Consider the following 23249-nt stretch of genomic DNA (forward strand, 5'->3'; position numbering starts at 1 on the left):
ATTATTATTATTATTATTATTATTATTATTATTATTATTATTATTATTATTATTATTATTATTATTATCACAACAATAGCAATGACGTTCTTCTCCTAACGTCATTGTGTCATTATTGTCATCGTTTCACAATTTAATTTCTTTATGGACAGATTAAAAAAATATTTATTTACTAATTTCATATCTGATTCTAATGATCACATAAGCATTAATTTAATTGATGGCTTATTGTTGCATTATTGAGACTCGACAGCTTTTCTATTAGCAGGAAAGTCACGAATCCACTGGGGTGGCTTGTGTTGCTTTCAAGTACCATCTGAAATGAAGGTAATTTATCAAAATTTTATCAAAACCTTATGTTTTTTCTTTAGGGACTCCTAATTTTTTAAAAGAATGCTGGAGAATTGTTTGTTGTAAATTTTACCCTTGGAAGAAGTTCAGTTGAAAGAAAGAAAAAAAAACATATAAATGAATAAACAGAGCAACATGAGTTGGTAGTGAAAAGCAGAGATACGTTGAGCACTAGGACCTCGCAGGTGGGTGTCAGCTGACCGAAGCGAGGCAGCTATAATCAACGCAGGGCTGTTTGACCTGAAGCTTTTTTCGTCTGGCTCGAAGAACGGACCTGTCTGCCGAAACGGGCCCATGTCTGAAAACCCAGACAGACGCTCACATTTTCACAGAAAGGATACTACAAGCGAGTACGTCGGACGCGACAGAGCAGGTAAAAGCCTTTCTGTGTCAGACATGTTTTTGCCTTTAACGGAGGGCGGAGGGAGAAGGTGGGGGGTGTTCTCATTTATGAGCCGTCGGCTTGTAAGTCCTCTGTGTGAGCTTATGTTGTTGCTTTATCCGCGGCAGCAAGATGGAGTGTGAGTGGAAGCCAGACGAGCAGGGGCTTCAGCAAATACTACAGCTGCTGAAGGAGTCTCAGTCACCAGATACGTCCACGCAGAGATCCGTCCAGCAAGTATCCTTTCCTCCGGTTTAAGATTTATCCATTTATCACAGCCCAGTCACACTCAACAGGCTAGCTGTAGCTAATGTACGCCAAGGTGTTTACCATTAGAATCATGTTCGCCTGTGCTGACCGGGTTTTCTCTCTTTTTTTCCCCTTTCTTCCCATAATAACCCCACCAAGGTTCATGTAAACAAGGTCATGTATGCCGTTATTGAAAAGTCAATGTAAAAAGCTGTTAATGTCAATAATTAGATTAAAAACAATGACATTTATGATGTTTTTTTTATATTTAATTTATTTAAGATAAAAATAAATAGGAATTTTATCAAATAATAATCATGTTATCCCCAATTTTTTTCCTTTCAGTTTAGTTTCAACGGCTGTGTTCACAGAAAAGACTCACTAATTACACACTAAATTGAAATCTTGTTTTTTGTTCTACCTATGCAATATCACTTTGGCATTATGCTGTAATTGCAGCTTTGGTTGTGTTTTTAATATGCACTTGCATATCTTCAAAAGGAAAGCAGTGACTTGAGATGGCAGTGATCTTACACCACAAGTACAAATTACTGAGAGGCTGCATGAAAACAAGATGATACACATAGTTTAGACTCTCCTTATTTAAAGCGCAACAACATCTTGTGTTTGAACAAGTCCTGATGAAATTTATTGACTCTATGCAGCTCCGGCCTGTTTTATCTTCTTTCAGCTAATTAGACTGAAGTTCTTTCTGATACACAAGCTTTGAAATGAGCAAAAATTAGGAAAATGTAATGAGCTGCTCCCTTATTTGGATGGTTTAATATCAAGGAATAATCAAAAAGTTGCCATTTTAAAACCACAAAATTTTCCGTCATACCATTGCTATGATGGAAAGCCCTTTTAATGAAATGTCAGGGAATTACCAGAGTTTGAGCTGACTTCATGCTGTGAAGAGTGACTACTATGAATACCATTTCTCGTATGTTGCTCTACACTGCTGAACAGCTGGCTGAAAGGTTACCACACCTTTTCTTTGATTACAAAGTAAAGGTGTAATCTTTAATAAATAAGCCCTAGCTGTAGCTCTTATTAAAGTAAAGGCATTATGAAACAAGAAACGAGGAACATGTTGGTTTAAAAGTAGCCTGCATTTTGCTGAATTTAGTAAATGACTGCTAGAAATATTAACATCAATATTTTTGATTTAAACTAAACAAGCATTTTAGTTGCAGTTGACTTTAATCTGGTACCTTGGTAAAGGTACAAGGAAGACGAAAAGGGCAAAAAACCCCCAAAAAAACTGTCCAGCTGTCATTTGAGCTTTCACGTTGACATTTGCCGTGGTGTCGTTTTTCAACAGGGCGCCAAAAAACGAGCAACGCTCGAATCGCAAACGTGTCGGAATGGACGTGTTTTCACTCATGACGCATCCGGACGCAGACGTACAGACACTTAAATGGGAGAGGGGGGATAGAAGCTTCCTCAGGGACGAGGGGTGTGCGTGTGCCTGTGCGTGTGTGTGTGTGTGTGTGTGTGTGTGTGTGTGTGTGTGTGGTTTTTGCTAATTGCAGCTTATACAGTGTTAAGTGCTTCATTACCTCTACCGTCATTTCACTCGTGAAGTGTCATCAGATGGAAATGAGCTTTAATATTTTCACATTAGAGGAAAAAAGGATCATCCACAGCGAGGCCGACTTGTTTCTGTGTGGCTGCTTGCTGATCCTAAATGACTTGCTTACGTAAACCCCCCTCCACACACACACACACTCTCATATGAGCCACATCATTAGCTCATAGACAATATTGCCCTAAAGACGCCATCTGGTCGGGTACTCGCAGTACTCGGTCATAGTAAATGACATATTTATGACCCATTACAAACGTCCACACATTACACCACCATTTACACACATTAACTTTATCCACTACTTCTTCTTTTTTTTTCTTTTGGCCCTGGATGAAAAAGTAAATACTCTGCGTCACTGCTGCTGCAATAAAGATACTGATGTTGTGCATCCCTTGTGTATGGTTGTCATCCTCAACCGCTTTCTTTTTCTCAGAGACTCGAGCAGCTGAACCAGTATCCGGACTTTAACAACTATTTGATATTTGTTTTGACCAAATTAAAATCTGAAGGTAAGCTAACTCGTCTGTCCACCTCCTTCTATTCTCATGTCACATGTCTGTTTGTTTGTTTGCTTTTTCCTCTTTATTCTATGCTACACCTTTTGGAAAGGAGCTATCTGGCCATGACTCAGGGTGACCCTGGGGCATCTTCGCTATAGATGATGTGGCTCTGGGAATATGGGTCACTCTAAATTTAAACCCGATTCCTGGCAGAGATGCAGCGTTTGGCACGACTGTCTGCTAAGTACAAGATCCGAGACGTTTTAATTTGCTGCTTGCACACCTTTGGAGCTCGGTTTAAATGCTGAAAGGTGGAAACATTTTAAATTTAGTGGATTATTGTATTTAAATAGAACGTTAACATCAATAGGGCTGTGAAAAGTATTTGCCCCCCTTTATAGAGTTCAGTCATTAAAAACAGTTTTAATATCAGATGACAGAGTGTCTGCGCATCCTTTTATAACACTTACATTTATGTGTCTAAAATTAAAGTCTTACAGCGTCTTAAATGTCGTAAGAAAAAATGTAAGTCGGCCTTAAATACATTACAGGGTGTCTGCACATCCTTGAAAAGTTTTAATTCCATGAATCTAAGATAATGGCCATAAAATTTCTTAAATTCGTCAAAAAACAATAAGTTGGCCTAAAATGCATTGATCACAGGTCTTAAATTTTGTGTTGGCAGGATTATTTAATCTCATATTCTATGTAGTTTATTTTTCTCATGGGGCTTTTCTCTCAGGCAAATGTTTGAGTCGCTCTCAGACATCTACGCTGCGTTCTGTAAATCGAGGCATCTTAGGCTACCGCTAACTTGCAGCTAATATACTCTTACTAGTTGGTTAGCTTTTTTTTTACGTCTATCTATCAGATTATTGACATTTTTTCTTTGAGCCATTCAGAGGTGAGCTTCCTGGTGCGTTTCAGATCATTGTCAGTATAATGTTATTTTTCTGAATTGCTGTGTTAGTTTCCAAAATGTTTCAACTTTTTTTGGTCTTTTACTTTTTCCATTTATTGACGGGTTGGTTTGGAGAGATTTTTCCCTTTATAAACGGAGTCATCTATTGAAAACAATTTTTTTTAACTCAGACTATTTTTTATATCAAAGCTTGTTTGCAATCTAAAAATAAAATGAAAGGAAAAAAAGAAAGCCAGAAAGGGGGTGAAATAGGTTTTCAATGCACAGTAAAACTAAGTTATGGCAAATAATTACTGTTTTTGTTGTTTTTATTAACATTTGTTTTTGTTTAAGTCTAAGTGATGTTTACAAAATTGCTACCCGTGTATTGTTTACCTTCACTGGCCTGTTTCTGGTCTCCTCACAGACGAACCGACCCGTTCCCTGAGCGGACTGATTCTGAAGAACAACGTCAAGGCTCACTACCAGAACTTCCCAAACGGAGTGTCTGATTTCATCAAGAGCGAATGCCTCCAAAACATCGGAGACTCCTCTCCCCTCATTCGTGCCACAGTGGGTAAGTCGGGTGCCATGTTTTAAGGAAAAATCTGTCCAATGCATGCAATCATTGAGTTTATTTAGTGAAATTTCCAAAACTGCCCCCGCACGTTCAGGAACCACGAGAGATGCATGTCGTATGAAATCCGAATTTCTTCATTGAAATCGTAGCAGACGGCACACACTTACATTCTGCATGCCAATAATACATCTGGCTCCGGTTTCAGTGCCCTTGATGTCCAGCTAAAGTGTATTTTAGTAACCAAGTCGCTAAATCTCATAAAGACTGGCGGGGATCTAGTTCTTGTCATCGGATATTCAGCTTTAATATCTCAATTGCGTATCTTCCTAATAACATGTCGCCTTAGTTACCACAAAGCTTATCTGTACGTGATTCTAAATGGATATTAGATGAAGTGAGAGTTTCTAGGAAAGACTTTGGTTTTTATTCATCACTACAGCAAAGAGTACACTTATAATAATTTGATATTATGTTAAATAAAAATATTATTCACATAATATAAAAATACTATGTTAATTGATATAAGTGAATACTTTTGCAGTTCGACTGAAATGATTTTCCTTGAGAATAAAAATCTCAACTAAATGTTGACATGTCTGCTTAGTTAGCAAAACCACAACCTTTTATTTGAGTCGTGCAGCCATGAATGTGTTGAACTTCAGGTTCCGGTGCACCAAATGCTGCATGCTTACTGCTCTATCAAACTCAGGCTCATCAGGATGGTCCAAACCCAGTGGAAAGGCATTTGAATCAGAGAAAAGTGTTCTATCGTTTGCGAAGGATAATTGATGAAAATCGACACATTTAGCATCAAATGAATGTCAGTTCTTTATTCCTTTTTTTTTCCCCCTCCCTTTTCTGAAATGAAAACAAATTCACGCAGGGATGTGTCGGACGTATTGTAGCTAAATTCTATCATGGTGTTGGCAGGACAGCCCGGCAGCCATTACTGTTGTTCTTCCCCTCCTTCACCTCTGACTGCTTGGCTTAGCAGCAGCTTAGCAGGATGCTGCTAACGTGAAGCGACATTCTGAACAGGAGTGCAGCTAAAATCAAAGCAAAGACATTTACTTAAGGCAATTCCTGTAAACAAAAATCTTTCTTTTTTTTTTTTTGCTAGCAATAAATGAAATATTAGGAATGCTTATTGTTTATTAAAATATGAGGCATGAGTAGGGACAACAGCGTAAAATAGATTTGATAAAAATTGTACTTTGGTCATGGGGCTAGCTCCAATTAGCACCACGTGCTTCGCGTTGTCAGGACGCCGTAGCCTGTAGCTGCTGTGATCTAAGCTTGCCGTGCTTCTCTAAGACTGGAACATGACCTGCTTAATTTCCCTGTGAAATGTTTTAACAAGTTGTGGTTGGTGTGATGAAAAGAATCTTTCATGAGAATCGGTGATTTGTGGTTTTATTGCTTTCTGTTGAGCCTTCTTGCAGAGTGAAGCCTAGACCTCGGAGCTGCAGCTGCGGCCAATTCAGCTTCACGTTCCTGTTCTGTATGAAGCTCCTACGTGTGTGTGTGTGCTTGTGGTAGCTGGTGTGATGTTTGTGCGTTCAAGTGTGCAGAGTCAAACTGAGTCTCTCCACCACAGGGATCCTCATCACCACCATCGCCTCCAAAGGAGAGCTGCAAAACTGGCCTGAGCTTCTGCCCAAACTCTGTCTGCTGCTGGATTCTGAAGACTACAACACATGTGAAGTGAGAAGTTCACACGTTTTTCATATGTTTAGCATGTTTGTATACAGTACAGTGGATATATTGGCTATACTTTGCCCATTAACTTTTGCAAAATAGCTCAATTTCAGTCAAGTTGGGCCAATGGCATCCACGGACATTAATTTGAAGTCTTGTTGGTGATTGGAGTTAGGTTCTGGTCTTTGACTGGGCCATTCTAAAACAAGTTTATTCTTTAACCTAAGCTAGGGAATTCTTGCTAGACATTTAGTCTTTTAACGGTTTTATATCCAGTACTACCCTGCAACACATTCTCAATGAAACGATTATTTGCCTAGAATTTGGGTAAAATTTATTTAAAATCTTTTAAAAATAATGAGGATTAAAGTGCTGCTTTTCAAAATTCCCGTAGCACCTGGCTGTGCTACCTTACTAAGGCTTGCTTGTGTTTTAAACGGGATTCGGCCGTTGTGCTTTTACGTTTTGAGTTTTGGATCCCATGTAGCGGCATAAGAACAAAGGTGGCTGTTTTGTGTTTGTCTGTCACATAAAATTCCAGTGAAATGCAGTCAAGTTGTGACCCGACATGAAAAGTTTCTTTTTTAACAGGGCTGAAAGTGAGCATGTTTGTCACCGAAGACCCCCAGTAAGCAATACGCGTTTGTTCGGTAATTTGTTGTGGGCAGAAAAGAGTTACGTCTAAAACAGCATCTGGATGACGTCCTGCTGGACAGATGAGCTTAAGGCGGCCTCACAGCTGGAGCGGCAGCTACTACCACAGATTATTCAACATGGGAATATCATCAGTCTCTCTTTTTCTGTCATAACCTGAAAACCATATGACCCCATTTTCTGGCATTTAGCACATAATCACACAGAATGGGTTTTTTGCAGTGGATATTTGGGGGAAGAAAAAAAACAAACCTTTTTTTTCCCATGTCCTCCATGTTTGTTTTTAATCTATAATCCATTGTCATTCAGTTTTTTGGACTTTAAACTGTAGGTTTGGCTCCCTGTCAGATTCACAGTTTGATAGCTACATATTTAAATGCTCCAGAGCAACGTTGGAATAAATCACAGCAGTTTGTATATTTTGTTACATCATAAAAGTGTCTCGCCAGTTTGTCCAGACAGGATTGCTCGTTACACCAGGAGCATCCAGATGACTTTCAGGAAGCAGGATTATCTGAAATTTAAGGCAGAGGTGTGGGGCAGAAAAAAAAAAAAATGGATCCCCTCGTGGCAACCCAGCCATCATCTCTTATAAAGCTGATTCAGAGTCTTAGATTTAGGTCAGCTATTTACTGCAGAGGATCTTGAAGTGTGTCTCGGTGTGTGTGTGTGTGTGTGTGTGTGTGCGTGTGTGTGTGCGTGCGCGAGTGTGTGCGTGCGCGAGGCTTAAGACTGAACAGCGGCAGAATGTAAAAACCCTTTAGTAGAGTTGATACGTTTTCTAAAAGCGGCTTGAAGGTCGCAAAGCTTCTTAATGTCTGATTTTGAAGATGATTAAGTTAATGCTGGAGCACAAATTGTCCTCCAGGTTTAGATGTGTTCTAAAATACTTCATGTTCTTCTGTTCTTGGGTTGTTGTAGCAATGTGGACATACCTTCTGAAACAGTGTTTCTCAACCCTGGTCCTCACCGCCCCCTGTCCTGCATGTTTTAGGTATTTCCCTTCTGCCACACACCTGAATTGTATCTCTGGGTGATTAACGGGCTTCTGCAGCACTTGATGGTCATGCAATCGTTTGAATCAGCTGTTCTGGAATAGAGACACATCTGAAACATGCAGAGCAGGGGGGCGGTGAGGACCAGGGTTGAGAAACACTGTTCTGAAACTATTGTTCAGCCTAATGGAAGCACATCTGACTAGCAGCAAATGCCACAGAAACGTTTACTTTTTCCTGAAGTAAAGAATCCAATTATAAATGTGTGATTGTTGCGAATGTTTGTTTGCAGATTTATAAAAACAAGGCTATTTTTGATGAATTATACCTTTTTGCTGTCCCACTCAACGGTAAATTTAATGTTTAGTTACTCAGTGCAATGAAACATTACACTGCATTCTTTCAGTGTTGCACTTTTGTTAGCACCAACATTTTTACGTTCATATGACACAGACACATATGGAACAGTAAAATCTACCTTTGAGAAAGCTAGAGTACAAATGCCTGAATTAGGACTTACTAGTTTTAGATGCATTTTCCAGGTGAATCTGTATTGAGGTGTTCTCTGTAATTTTGCTGGCAATAATCAACACTTATAAATAATCCTCAGTAGCTGTGTTTCTGTTAGAAATGCACGCAAAACTTTTTCGATATTCCGCTAATGTAGAAAAAGCACATTTTTGCATTTGCGGTGTTTCTGTTGAATAAAAAACTCAATTTATAATCACGCATGAATACGTTTGTTCAAGGATAAGCTATCATAAAAACATCCCACGCCATCTTCCCACCTACCACTTCCTGTTGTCTTCTTTGTCGTCTCTGCCAGTAGTAACATCCGGATTTTGATCATGTGATGCGTTTGTTGCGAAAAAAAAAAATGTTTCCATTACAGTTTTGCAAAATGCACTAATTTTGATACGGTCGCAAAACCAGTGTAGCGCCAAAACGTTTAGCAACAAAACAAACATGAGCTTTTTTAAATACACGTGTTCCATAAAGCTTTGTTCTGTATTTCTAATTGCGCACTAATATAGTCAATGAGGACACAGCTGGTGTCACAACTACTGGTGTTTTGCTGTCTACCTTTGGAACATATTGACATGATTGTGCAGTTTCAGAGGCGCACACGTTGCTGTGAGATTCCAGCCCTGAGAAACATTTGCTGTGCTTGGCTAATTTCGGGTCTTAGCATGTAGTAGTTGCGTGTTAATTTTAGGTTTATGATGTGATGATGTAAAACGTCAGCTCAGGCTTTGCGGAGCTGTGTGACATTATCTTTTTAGCTTTATTGAGATAGCCACATAGCCCAAATAAATAAAAAATACCTTTTTAGCACTTTGGAAGTGTTATTAGTTTCAAGCTTACTGCCGCATCTTTGTTTATAGTTTCAGATCAGTATTTGGTTGATCAGGCTGAACTCATGCGGCCATGCTTCACACCCAACCCCCCTGCATCCCTTGCTCTATAAAAAGGAAGAAGCAGGTGTAAGGTTGGGGCCGGAGACGCAGTGGCTTAATATAGGTTTTGCCTGGACAGTTTCACGGTTTTGATTAATGGCAGTTGGCATGTGGACGCAGCGGAGTTGTAAAGGTCAGTTCGATTTCTTCTCTGCCTACGTTGCTTGCCGGCGTGTTTCGGCTCCCCGTCAACGCTCGTGCGTTCTTCTGATTTCCAGGGCTGTCGAGTTCGCCGAACACACCTTGTTCACGACTTCACTGTTTACACTCCTGTTGCCTCTCTCCGCTCACATATATGCTCATTTAACAGTTTGACTTGTTTTCACATAGGAAAGCAGCTTCTATCTTATTTTTCAGTACTGTTAAATATCACACGCATCAAAGAGCTTCACAATATCTTATTTTTCCTGTCAACCCAGAGATGACATTTCCACAGGCTGATGCTTCTCACCAATTTTGTTGCTTTAACGCCTGCAAGTACTTTGCATTCTAATGAGTGAAAGTGCTTCATAATGTCACCGTCTGCACCGCGGCGTGTCTGTGACCTTGACACTCTTACCCTTTCCATCTTATTTCATCCCCCCACATTATTTTTTTTCCCTCTTCGTCGTCGTCTTCTTCTATGCACGCTCTGTATCTGTCATCTAAAAAGGGAGCCCTGACATGGGAGCAGGTTTCCATGGAAACACATTTCACACATAACGTCTGTGTGGGTGCCGTCTGCTTCTCTGGGCTGCTTTTTTTAGAATATGCACCATATTGTAAGGCTGAATACTAAACATCTGCCAGGCAGCTAATATTAACTGAGAGAGGTGCGTTTAAGGGCCGCTGGCCAACAGATTGAAGGTTGTTGTAGCAGAAGCAGGTGAATCCTGTTGAGGTTTGTGAAACATTTGTTTACAGTAGAGCAGATTACACCAGGATTTGCAACATATTTCAATATTTTTGAAAGCTTTCGGCTGAATAGAAATCACCATCAACTGCATTGAGGTCTGTTTCCTGTAGCTGCGGTTCAGACAGTCTGTCTGACTTGATGCTTATTTAGAATAGAATACCTTATTAATCCCCCACATTTGCAGAATTGTGAAACATTTTAGACCTATTTTTTTCCCCTCTCATTATTTTTTCTCCTTTTTGCATGTTGTCTTTAGGGAGCGTTCGGGGCGCTGCAGAAGATCTGTGAGGACTCCGCCGAGATCCTGGACAGCGACATGCTGGATCGTCCTCTTAACGTCATGATCCCCAAATTCTTGCAGTTCTTCAAGCACAACAGCCCGAAAATTAGGTAACAAAAACATTTTTTTCTTTAGTTGCTATGAATGCTGTTTTCAAAACCTAGGTTGCTTTATAAACTTTACAGTGGATGTGTTACCATTGTGGAAGTTAAGATGCTGGTTTTCTCTGTATTTATTGACAGAGTAAATTCTGGATTCCCTCTGATGCTTTGTTTTTTGTTTTGTTTTGTTTTTTCAGCTGATGTCAGTTTTTTATTTATTTCTAGGATTTAAATCCGGTACTGGAACATCCATGTCAATTATGTGTCTGTGGAACCATTTTTTATGGCGATTTGCCCTTGGTGTGCACCGATTGCAGTTTCTGGCCGTTCACCCATCTTTAAAAATTGGCATGACCTGCCAATTCCAAGTTTGTGCAATATCGATTAAATTTTTTTTTTTTTTTTTTTTTTTTTTACTTTTTTAAATATAAAATGTGTTTCGCAATATCGTGTATTAAACAAAACTTCTGTGAGCATTTGGAAGGAAAACAAGCCCATAGCATCACACATCTACACCGTACTTCATAGTACGGTGTAGATGCTTTCTTAACACTGTTTACTTTCCATGGTGGCAAGATAAACTCGTCTTTTTCTCATTTTATTGCCAAGGAAACTGAATGTCATGAATTACTACTAGTTGGAAGTTTTATAAACTATCATTTGTTTAAGATTAATTGGCAGGTGTACCAGTAATTGTGCAAAAAAAAAAAAAAAGGTATTTTATTTCCCACTGAATCAATACGGTCAAATAAAATATAGTATTTTTCTTCATTCTTCAGTATCAAACACTGAAGAAGCAGCAAAAGCTACATTTAGTGCAAGTTTTTTTTTTTTTTTTTTTTTAAATAAATCTTTCCCCGGTTTGAAAACGTTCTTGTATGTGTAGATTATGAATATTTTTCTGTTCTTACTGTGCCATTGATGCACAGTCAGTTTCTCTATCCCCACGTTTGAATGTGGCTGCAGTTTGCATTTAAACCGAAAACAAGAAGTCCATAAAAAGTAGCACAGAGGCTGCATTGATAGTGGGCAGCATGTGAGCAAAACAAGCCAGTGTGACTCTCAAGTGGTGTGGTTATTGTGTTGCAGGTCTCATGCCATCGCCTGTGTCAATCAATTCATCATCAGCAGGACTCAGGCCCTAATGCTTCACATTGACCCGTTCATCGAGGTAAGCGCAGTGCATGTGGACGCATGCGGCATCAATTTGGAAAAATGTGCATTTGAGTTTTATGTTTTTTTTTTAAATATCAACTTTTATCTAAAAAAAATCTGAAAGATGAGGTGCCAAACAGCCAACGAACCAATGTTGTTTTGTATAAAAATTTAATTATTCATGTCATTTAGTATTTTTACTTTTTCACATTTTATCACATTAAAACCACACACTTCAGATGTATTTGGGAGTCAAGGATTTGTATTTTAGATCAGGGTTTACTCCTCTGTGGTACTCTTGGATAAAACGTAACCTTTTCAAGGATGCACCAATTGCAGTTTTCTGGCCGATCCACTGATCTTTAAAAAACTTGATCTGCTGATTCTGATTTTGGCTGATAAGAATTTTTTTGTTTTCGTCTGAAAAGCTAAAAAACAGAACAGTGGCTGATCTTCAGACAGGTAGATGAGATCGAGTTCACCCAAAATTAAGAAAGTCCTGGCTGATTTATCAGTCACTTTACAATCATGAACATTATTTTGTGTTACTCTGCGATATAAAATCCCAATAAATATATTGCAGAGCCCAAAAGGTTGTGATTACCTTTGCGAGGCCACTGTATCTTTTGCCGTTTTTACTACAATTAGTCTTTTTTACTAAAAGAAAATTAAAAGAAAAGGTGCTGGTTTGCGTGTTCTGCAGAACCTGTTTGCACTGGCGACCGATGAGGAGCCCGAAGTGAGGAAGAATGTTTGCAGAGCCCTCGTCATGCTGCTGGAGGTTCGGCTGGATCGTCTTCTGCCTCACATGCACAACATCGTAGAGGTAAACGGCGCAGAATGAAAACATGTACTCCCGGAGAAAACTGAAACTAAACGCAAAGTCTTCTTCTGAACGCTCAGATTATAGCAGGTCTATGTCCATAATTCAAATAAACAAAATGTTGACTTTATTATTGGTGTTAGAATTGTGAAAGTGTGTTTTTGTGTGGCTACAGTTTGTCAGTCATGAGAAACATTTTCATAAAGCTAAATGTCTGTGAGGCGAACTGTCAAGAATAAGAAATGAGAGAAGCATCAGATGACAGTTATTGTGTTTGATTTTGGAGCAGCTGTTTTGACAACTAAGCTAAAATGAAAGCTCACCATAATGGACGGCTTTAAAACTTACAGACTGTGGCTTAAGTGTCTTCCAGGTTTGAAAAAGTATGGAGTTTGGAAGAAAAGCTTGAAAAGATTTTACGTACTTAACGAAATACACATTTTCCATCTGTCCATTTAGCTAATCATCTAGATATTCACCCATCTATCGATTCATCGATTCTTCTATCTCGTGACCACTGCGGATGTTTTTACAGTTTTGTCGCTATCGTTTAAGCAACTCTGGAAAAGCCTTACATTTTTTCATTTCAAGTTTCGAGTTCATATATCTAAATTATTAATTAAGGCCTTGTAAAGTCTTAAATTAATTTGAAAAAAAGTGCAGGTTAGCCTTAAACACATTAGTCACACGTCTTAAATTTTGGTGACTATTTAATCTCTTTTTTTTTTTTGTGGGACTTTTCTGTCAGACGAGCGTTTCAGTTGCTTGCAGATATTTGTTATGTTCTGTAAATTGAGGTAGTTGAGGCTACCGCTAACTTGCTGCTAATTTTCCCTTCTTTTTTTTTTGCGTCTGTTATGAATAAGTGTAAATTTATCGACAGCCTCCCAGATGACTTTGCAGTGCTAGATTTATTCTATGAAAAAAAAAAAAGCTTGGCACTACTACAATATAAAATATGCAATTTTCTTCATGTTGTAACACAGCTGTTAAATTTCATGTGTAATGATCTTGAAAAGTCTGAAATTTGAGTTGATGAAACCTACGGAAATCCTGGAGAAGAATCCGATTTCTATCTAACCAAAGTCAGACGTTAATATTTGATGATTGCTCTTGAGTATTTACTTTTTTTATTTTATTTTATTTTTTTGCAGTACATGCTCCTGAGGACCCAGGACCCAGACGAGAATGTCGCCCTGGAGGCCTGTGAGTTCTGGCTTACACTGGCCGAGCAGCCGGTGTGTAAAGAAGTGCTGTGCGGTCACCTCTCTCAGTAAGAAACCGCTCACACAAGTTTGTGTTGCGCTTTTAATTTTAAGACCGGTTGATTCATATCCGCCTGGGCAACAGAACGATTTTCTTCCTCATGGCCTCATGTTGGGCTGAGTAAGAATCTCTCTGGCTGCTGGCCTCTGCGATATCGTATGTCACCAATCTGCCACATTAAGCCGTGCCTAAAGTAGACCCTCAGGCGTGAGTGATTGCCTGTGAACTTGAACTTATCCTTGCACATTTTTTTTTTTCACATAATTTTATCCCTGGCTTTTGCTCCAGGCTCATTCCTGTACTTGTCAACGGGATGAAGTACTCGGAGATCGACATCATCTTGCTCAAGGTCAGTCTGCGTTCCCTAATGTGTTTACCTGGAAGAACAAGGATGAAATACTCCATGAATCAGGATGGCACGCGCTTGATTTAAGTCGTCCTTACCGTTTATGTCCCGAACATGTAACGCAAAGCCCTATTTAGCCGAGTTTAAAATGTCTCTGGCTTTAGGGGGACATCGAGGAAGACGAGGCCATTCCAGACAACGAGCAGGACATCAGACCGCGCTTCCACCGCTCCCGCACGGTCGCCCAGCAGCATGAGGGCGACGGGATCGAGGAAGATGACGACGACGACGATGAAATGGACGACGACGACGACGACGACACGATTTCTGATTGGAACCTGCGTGAGTTTTGGTGCCCGACTAGAAATCCCTAACACTGCAAAAACACAAAACCTTGCCAAGCATTTGTGGTCTGGTTTGTAGTTCAAATATCTTAAAGCACTGGAAATAAGATAAAACTAACTCACAAGTAACGTTTCAGCAGAGAAATAGGAACTTGTTTTAAGTAAATAATTCATTAATATTGATAAGAAAGCACTAGCTCCACTTGCAGATTGTTTTGCTCATCACAAGTCAGTTTTCACATTTTATAAGTGGAAAAAATGAGCTCCCATATGTTGCTGAAAAGTTACTTGTAACTTAGATTTGTCTTAACTGAAAATTGCACTAGAAACAAGACAACATACTTAAGATTCTGTGTTTATTGCAGTGTATGTCTAAAAGTTGTCCTTTTTCATATCAACTGCTCTTAAACTTGTGATTCATTTTTCAAATTTTTTCTTGTTCTTCCTGTTATTTCTCTTTGCACACTTGTATGTTTCAATGCTCTCGAAATGTTAGGAAAGTGCTCTGCAGCAGCGCTGGACGTGTTGGCCAATGTGTTCAGGGACGATCTGCTGCTGCACATCCTCCCACTGCTCAAAGAGCTGCTTTTCCACCCTGACTGGGTTGTAAAGGAGTCTGGCATCCTGGTGCTGGGCGCTATAGCTGAAGGTGGGGATCAGGAGGAAGATGCAGGGAGAGAGGAAAAATGTTCAGAAGAATGCTTAAATTTTAACTTTTCTTTCTTCCTTTTTTTTCCCCCAGGTTGCATGCAAGGCATGATCCCCTACCTGCCTGAGCTCATCCCACACCTCATCCAGTGCTTGTCTGACAAAAAGGCACTGGTGCGATCCATCACCTGCTGGACACTGAGTCGCTACGCGCACTGGGTGGTCAGCCAGCCCCCAGATATTTACCTGAAGCCTCTAATGACTGAGCTACTGAAGCGCATACTGGACAGCAACAAACGTGTGCAGGAGGCCGCTTGCAGGTAAAGATGTTCACACTTGTTGAACTTTTTCAAATTTTGTTTTTTAACAACCACAAGGTGAATATATTTTATTGCAATTTTATACGACCAACAAAACAGAAACATGTGGATGGAATGTAATAGATGGTTTTCCCCAATTCATTTTGGAAATAAAAATGCATGCATAGATATTTAGCCCCATCTGAGTCGGCACTTTCTTTCCAATTGCATCTTGAAATACTTTGGTTATGTTTTCACCTTCTTTCCACATCTAGAGACCAAAAAAAATGTCCGTTGTTTTTTTATAAAACGGCACAAACTGAATTAGATTGGATGGTGAACAACAGCATTCAAGTCTTCATAGGTGGTGGACAATATGGACTAAAAATTGTATTGCAATATTTTATGGTACTATTGCGATGATTTAAAAAAAAGGTTTATTACTTCTCTGTGTGGCTGTGACTGCATACCACAGCATTCATTGCATCACAAACACAAATACTGTTTCCTATTTGAAACGGGTTTCTTCAGGACGCCACTTCCTTAAATAAATTAGATTTATATCGCTGAACTCCAGACAGTGACTACATTTATGAGACTTTTGAATTTTCTGATATTTATCAATGCTCTCGTGGAACAAATAGTGGAGAAAATAGTGAAAATATTATATTTAACATCATTAATTGAAATAAAAATTCTTGCCATGCTAAGAAATTTTTCACGATAAATGATAAACGTACACCCCTAGGTGTTTACAGAGGTTTTGAATTAGATGTAGCTTTGGACTTGGAAACGGAAAAAGAATAAGTAAAGTGGATAACGTGTGAAAAAGTTCAAAGAGTAACACATCTGCATGGATCATAACCTCCATTTTTATTTTCCTCTACATAGCGCCTTTGCCACGTTGGAGGAGGAGGCTTGCACAGAGCTGGTGCCCTACCTGGCGTTCATCTTGGACACGCTGGTGTTTGCTTTCAGCAAGTACCAGCACAAAAACCTGCTCATTCTCTACGACGCCATCGGGACGCTCGCGGATTCCGTGGGACACCACCTAAATAAACCGGTACGCAGGACGACAGAAACGCGCAGCTTCGCTTCCTAGTCGGTGTGAATTTTGACATACCACATACTATTGTGTCTGCTTCCTCATTTTACCTTTGTTGTGCTGGTAGTGGTAAATGCACTTTCAGACCTAATCAGTCTAGACAGCCTTTCCTGAAGGTAAAAGACAAAAAATTTGTTAGATTACAGGATGCATTTGTATATTTTTAAATAATTGTGGTTTTAATTTTCTGTCGAATTTTAATAGGAATACATCCAGATGTTGATGCCACCACTGATACAGAAATGGAACCAGCTGAAAGATGAAGACAAAGATCTTTTTCCTTTGTTGGAAGTAAGTTTTTTTTGTTTTGTGTTGTTTTTTTAGCACTGGTCCAGTTCAAGTTTTATCATAGTTTCATGATTAACATGTGCTACTAATACTCCGTTCTCTCCTCAGTGTTTATCCTCGGTAGCCACAGCCCTTCAAAGCGGCTTTCTGCCCTACTGTGAGCCTGTTTACCAGCGATGCGTCAACCTGGTCCAGAAGACGCTCGCTCAGGCCATGGTGAGTCTGTAGTTCTTAGAAAAGTCAGCCTACCTACCTCAGCGTTAACTCTGCTCTGATCTGCTTTGCAGAACTATAAATTGAATGAATGTAGTGTCTATTTAAGATTTAAAATAAATTAAAAAAAAAAAACCTTATTCAAAGCACTTCCAACAGGACGTTGTTGAGAAATTGTTGGCATTGTAGCTTAACTGTATTCTTGTTTGAAATGCAAGAAGAAATGATCAACTTTTTAAAAAAATTCTGGATTCTAGGAGCTAATTACTATAACATCTTGAAACATGCCTGATTTATTCAGGCTGTGAAAAATACAAGAAAGAACAATACTTTTAGGAGACAACAGGAAGGCTAAATGTTTCATCCTTTTGAACTTAAGCCCTCCGTCTGAGAACTTAAGTTCAAACTACAATTTGATTAAAAGATTCTGTTTTTTTTTTTTGGTTTTTTTTTCTACCACCGTTCAGCTTCACCAGTCACAACCTGACCAGTATGAGGTACCGGACAAAGACTTCATGATTGTGGCTCTGGACCTACTGAGCGGACTGGCCGAGGGCCTGGGCGGCACCATCGAGCAGCTGGTCGCTCGTAGCAACATCCTCACTCTCATGTATCAGTGCATGCAGGTAAAGAGGCCGTCAGAGCACACCGCTCAACAGACTAGTGAACTGGCGAGCATTGTCGACAGCTGTGTTGTTTCGTTCAACTTCAGGACAAAATGCCTGAGGTGCGTCAGAGCTCTTTCGCTCTGCTTGGGGATCTCACCAAGGCTTGCTTCCAGCACGTCAAACCCTGCATCGGTATGGCCGCTGCTGCTGCTGCTGTTGTTTTGAAGCTGATCTTGATAATAAACAGTCACCAAGTTGATTGATTTTTCTTTTTTTGTTCTTTTACAGGTGATTTTATGCCCATACTGGGTACAAATTTGAACCCAGAGTTAATATCTGTGTGCAACAATGCAACCTGGGCAATCGGAGAGATTTCTATACAAATGGGTGAGTTGAGCTGCTTCCAGATCGTCCGTTTTTAACCTAGTAACCTGCTTTCAAAAACAGTAACGGTTATTTTCTGTTTTATGAAATGCGACTTGCAGGGCCTGAAATGCAGCCTTACATTGCCATGGTGCTGCACCAGCTGGTGGAGATCATTAACAGACCCAATACTCCAAAGACTCTACTGGAAAACACAGGTACCACACGGTGGTAGTGCTGAGCCAGCCACACAGGGAGGTGCTCACTTTCTCTCTCACTCACTCACTCTCTGACTCGCCCAGGTCCTACTCAGTCAGTACTCGCCACACTCACAAGGATGCCTGTTCTGGTCTTTTAATCTCTGTCCAAACAACCCTTTCTCCCAAAGAATGAGCCTTACATGTTTCGCTGGTTTCTCGCTTAATCTGCTCAAACTACAGTTATTGACTTGCAGCCCACCGCAAAGACGTCTGGGTCGAGATAAAAGGGAATTAAAAACCCAGCGCTTAAATTCCTGACGCTCCTGAAACGAGCCAAACCATGCAAGAGCCCAGTCTTCTTGGGAGTCGACTAATCTGGACGGACTGACAAGCGAAGCAGGATGCTGAAATAGGACAGAATGAAAAGCTTAGATATCCTCACAGCCTCACGTAGTTACTAAAGGCATACTTGTCTCTTCAGTTAAACGCTAATCCTGAACGACTGAGAGAATGCCTAAACCAGCACATACATGATGACACAGAGCTTAGATTTCAAGTTTCTAAAAGGTTACACTCTGCTTTTGTTTTCACCATTAAGAATTGTATTGGGAGGAGTCAAAATGACCAAAAAAAAGAGGGAAAAAAAAAAGCATGCAAGGGTAAAGTGTGACCTTGCCTAAAAACAAGATAAATTAGGGATTCTGTAGATGTGTACCTGTTTGTTTTGCTGTCAGTTTATGTGTTGCTTTTATTTACTGTTCTTTAAATGTGAATGCATTTCTGCTAATAGATGTTAAATGTTAAGAATGGCCAATGTTTAATGCAGGATACACGATGATGGAAGAGTAATCACGCCTTTGTCGTAAAAATGCTCAAATGTCTGACGATAAATTTCGCCCGCTCTGTTTTCGGAATACAGTGCTTTGCGTATGCGTATTCCTTGAACTTCTGCACATTTCGTTGCAGTACAACCATAAACTTCAGTGTATTTTATTGGGATTTTTTTTTAGGGTTTGGTGTGAAGTTTGCTGGAGTTTTTGTTCCGGTAACGGGGAATAAAAAACAAAAAAAAACCTGCTTTGGGAATGATTTACTTTAGCAAGTTGACTTGCATGCCACGCCACACTTTTCAGATTTTTTACCAGTAAAAATCCCCCCCCCCTTTACAAGTATGCAAAATATCCTGATTCAACTCATGGAAGTTTGTGGATGTAATGTGAAAATATAAAGTGGTTCAATGGAATATGTATTAATTAAAGCAGTGTATTCGAACATGGCAGAGAGAACATTCAGGAAGTGAAAAGAGCCAAGTCAGACTTTCCAGCCATGCATATAAAGCTAACATTAAATATATTTCTAAGAGAGCCGGTTTGGCTGGAACTAAATTTAAAGCCGTCATTTTGTGCCGAAGCAGCAGGCTGCAAATTCTTGGAGAGCACTGCGCCACTCCTTAGTTTGCCTCTGATCAGCTGATCCTGCACTGAACTTTACTCTAATGAGCGTACCATCTGCTTTCTGCATGTGTCATTGGACTGTTCATAAATGCCTGTTTGTTAATGAGAATGTTGCATAGTTTTGTGTCTCTTAAACTTAGGTCCTCCCTCCTCTCTGCCTCATAAGAACCTGCTGTGCTGGATACTAGTCTCCCTCCATTGTAGTTGGCTTGGAGTAATCTTGTCATTTCTTTTCAAAAAAGAAAACAAACAAACAAAAAAAAATATATATATATATTTCTGTTTATTGAAATTTAACATCTGTGAGTTTAAGGGAGAAATCTCGTTAGCTGCTCTTGCACACGCTACAATTTTAAAATTTTTTAAATTTTTTTTTTACTATTAACTCACCTGTTTTTTTTTTTTTTTCGAATTGTGCATTTTAAGTTAAACTAACAAGAGATTGAATCCATTTTTTTTTTTCTTATCAGATCCGAAAAGCTGTTTTAACGGTTGCCGAAAGCAGACATCCACGTTTGCCTTTTTTTTTTTAATTTATTTTATTTTTTTCTATGAATGTCTTGTCAGAGTTGTCAATGTGTTCTCCCTTAAACGTTCTGTATGTCTTTTTTTAGAGTGCCATGTTTTAAATTCCTGCCCACGACCGAAGGGAGGGGCAGTAATAATCAACGCTAGTGAAAGTCTGTTTATTATCATACACAGATTCTGTTGATTTATGTCTCTGAGTTGTTTGTTTTTTCTTTATTTTTTCTCCTCCCCCCTCCTCATTGCTCATGTCTTCGTTGGCGTTTGGTGGTGTGTAACCGTGATTGCGTTACCTTAGCAATAACAATTGGTCGTCTTGGTTACGTTTGTCCTCAAGAGGTGGCACCCATGCTACAGCAGTTTATAAGACCCTGGTGTGTATTATTCAATCTTTTATTTAATTCATCTTCTCTCGGCTCTGCTCTTCTCATCTGTCGCCTGTTCCTCCCCCCTTCCTCTCCCCTGTTGCTCTCCTCTTCTCTTCCTCGCTCTCCTTCTAAAACAAACTTCTTTTTTCAGTTTTTTCTTATCAGTTTGTAATCATTGCCAACCATGTGACTAACCCTGTCCTTTTTAGGTCCTACTTGTGATTTTTTCTTTTCTTCTTTTATTTTTTTTGCCTCAGTAGCACCTTCATATTACACGTTAATTTGTTTAATTTCTAGTTTTTTCACATTGTTAATTGTCGCTAACAACTTCTAAGATGCATGGGATCAGACTTTGTCACATGCCTTGCTGGTTCAAAAACAGAGAAAGGCCTTTAATGCCAAAGAGCATTCCTAAAATCCCTTTCTCGTTTCATAGTCGCCCAGCTGCATGTCCTGTCCCAAAATTATCCCGACCTTTTTTTTTTTTTTTTTTTTATTTTTTTTTAGTAAATCTTTCCAAAAACAAAGCAAATTAAAATCAAGGTGCTATACATGAGGTTTTGCTGAACACACTGCACATAGACAGTAACGTTCTTAGATGTCAGTGTAGCTGTGTTTAAATGCAAAAAAAAAAAAAAAATTGATTTTGTTTGGTGTGCATGTTTATTGTGTCAGTGATCACAGGTCATGATAGGAGTTTTTGCAGCCAAAAGACAAATCATAATAATAGTAAAAGAGAAAAAAAAAAAACATTTGAATTAAGGGATGCAGTAGGCTGTGTTTATGATTCTTTAATAACTCCTTGATTAGCATTAGCCTTACATAGTGGAAGTTGTTAGTGCACTTGCACAAGTTCCTTATCTTGTCACTGGATGATGCTCTTGACATATTCAATGTTGAGTTTGGTCGTCCATGTCGTCAGGTGCACCTCCCTGCGAAATATAAGAGACAATGAGGAGAAAGACTCGGCATTCAGAGGAATTTGCACCATGATCAGTGTAAATCCTGGAGGCGTGGTGCAGGTGAGCTCCAGCCCCGGTCGATTCGGTTCTCTGTGGCTACAGAAGGCGAAATGTTGCCTCACTTCTCTTCTTTGGAACAGGACTTTATATTCTTCTGCGACGCAGTGGCCTCCTGGGTAAATCCAAAGGACGATCTCAGAGAAATGTTCTACAAGGTAAAAATTTGGCAAATGGATGGGTGTAAATAACGTTAAAAAAATAAAATGAAGTCGACTTCACCCGCTCACAGGTGCTAATGGACGGTATTATGACCACAAACGTCTGTGTTCTTCATTATGATTTTCAGTCGTAGACCAACACAAAGCGGTGCAGAACTGAATATCGATCTTGTAGAGTTCACGACTAGGACATTTTTGTCTTGATATAGGTCTTAAATTTGATTCATAATGGTTTTAAACAGTCTTTAAATTGGAGTGAAACCTCCGTACACCTTGATTAAGTAGCACCATTTCAAATCTCAATAAAATTCTTGATTAATTTACTCTCTGAGGACAACCCTGTCCTGCATGAGGTCTGTTTTGAAGGGCAGGGGTCCTTCATGACTTGCTATTAAAAGCCTTTCCTCGTGTTTGGTTTCAGATCCTTCACGGGTTCAAGAACCAGGTGGGCGAAGACAACTGGAGGCGTTTCTCTGATCAGTTCCCGCTTCCCTTGAAGGAACGACTGGCAACCTTTTATGGGGTGTAAAGGCTTCCACAGCACTGTGCCTCATCGCGGGGTCCGTTTTGTTGCTTCCTATCTTGAAAACGAGACGCAAACATATTTTGTGGAGCAACTTTGGCCTAAAATTGAAACCGTTTCCCTTCTCCACACAGGTCATTCACCATGGGAGACGAGACAAGGAACCATCCCAGGGAACATGTTACCCTCTGCAGGGGGGGTCAGGGGGTCGACCCCTCCCCGACCTGGAGGAAGGGGTGGGAGGGAGGTGGTAGTAGCTCCAGTTCTCAGTGCCCTTGAGCGCAAGCTGGGGAGGGGGAGACACTGGCAGTTCAACCTTATCATGGGAGGATCATTCATTTAATCACATCTCAATCACAAATAATAGAAATGATCACGTTTTTCTTCTACTTTTTTTTTTTTCCTCTCCCCCATTTATTCTGCAGACATCTTGCTTCCAGGACTACCGAAGGGTAATTTTAGTGGGGGGGGAAAAAACCAATGAATCTTTAAGGTATTTGTTGAGGACAGATTCTGAGATTAATGAAACCAATCTTTGAGATACTTTATATTAAAGCAGCTAATGCTAGCAGAGCATTTTGAAATCGGGCGGGGGATGAAGGGGAAATGTACTTTCAGAGTGCTGCATATCATCCAAAGTAAGTAAGTAATGACTTACAGGTAACCTATTATTTCAACACTTTACGCAGGGCAGAGGCTCTTGACTTAAAATCACCAGGGAGCACAATTCAAGAGCAGCTTTTCTGGGATTAGGTAGCATGCTTATAATATTGTGGAAAGCTGTCGAACATTAGTGATGTGTGTTGACGGCCATCGTTGCCATTCGATAAGGTTCTTCTTTGATCGTGTAATCTATATTTAAAGTACTTTCTGTTTCCTCTGCCAGAGAATTACAGCGGCCGTCTGT

The 23249-nt window shown here is 39.7% G+C and overlaps 1 protein-coding gene across 2 annotated transcripts; it reads left to right on the top strand.

Moving 5' to 3' along the window:
• Positions 1 to 552: 552 nt before the first annotated feature.
• On the top strand, positions 553 to 23192 carry tnpo1 (transportin 1). 2 transcript variants are annotated; one of them, XM_015058600.1, is made up of 25 exons: positions 554 to 724; positions 862 to 970; positions 3007 to 3082; positions 4402 to 4551; positions 6152 to 6258; positions 10510 to 10643; positions 11724 to 11805; positions 12493 to 12615; positions 13767 to 13885; positions 14167 to 14227; positions 14389 to 14566; positions 15065 to 15217; positions 15311 to 15536; positions 16407 to 16578; positions 16825 to 16911; positions 17017 to 17124; positions 17589 to 17747; positions 17834 to 17921; positions 18018 to 18116; positions 18215 to 18310; positions 20570 to 20645; positions 21562 to 21661; positions 21742 to 21816; positions 22241 to 22379; positions 22477 to 23192. In XM_015058600.1, the coding sequence occupies exons 2-24, from the start codon at positions 866 to 868 to the stop codon at positions 22346 to 22348; spliced, it is 2682 nt and encodes an 893-aa protein (XP_014914086.1). In that variant the 5' UTR covers positions 554 to 724; positions 862 to 865; the 3' UTR covers positions 22349 to 22379; positions 22477 to 23192. The 2 variants fall into 2 exon arrangements, 1 of the variants encoding a protein (XP_014914086.1); XR_001428216.1 differs by lacking the exons at positions 20570 to 20645; positions 22241 to 22379; positions 22477 to 23192 and having other exon boundaries at positions 553 to 724.
• Positions 23193 to 23249: the final 57 nt, after the last annotated feature.

This window comes from Poecilia latipinna, unplaced genomic scaffold, assembly GCF_001443285.1.
Source record: "Poecilia latipinna isolate Pla-1442-1.1 unplaced genomic scaffold, P_latipinna-1.0 Scaffold1553, whole genome shotgun sequence".
Taxonomy (NCBI): Eukaryota; Metazoa; Chordata; class Actinopteri; order Cyprinodontiformes; family Poeciliidae; genus Poecilia; species Poecilia latipinna.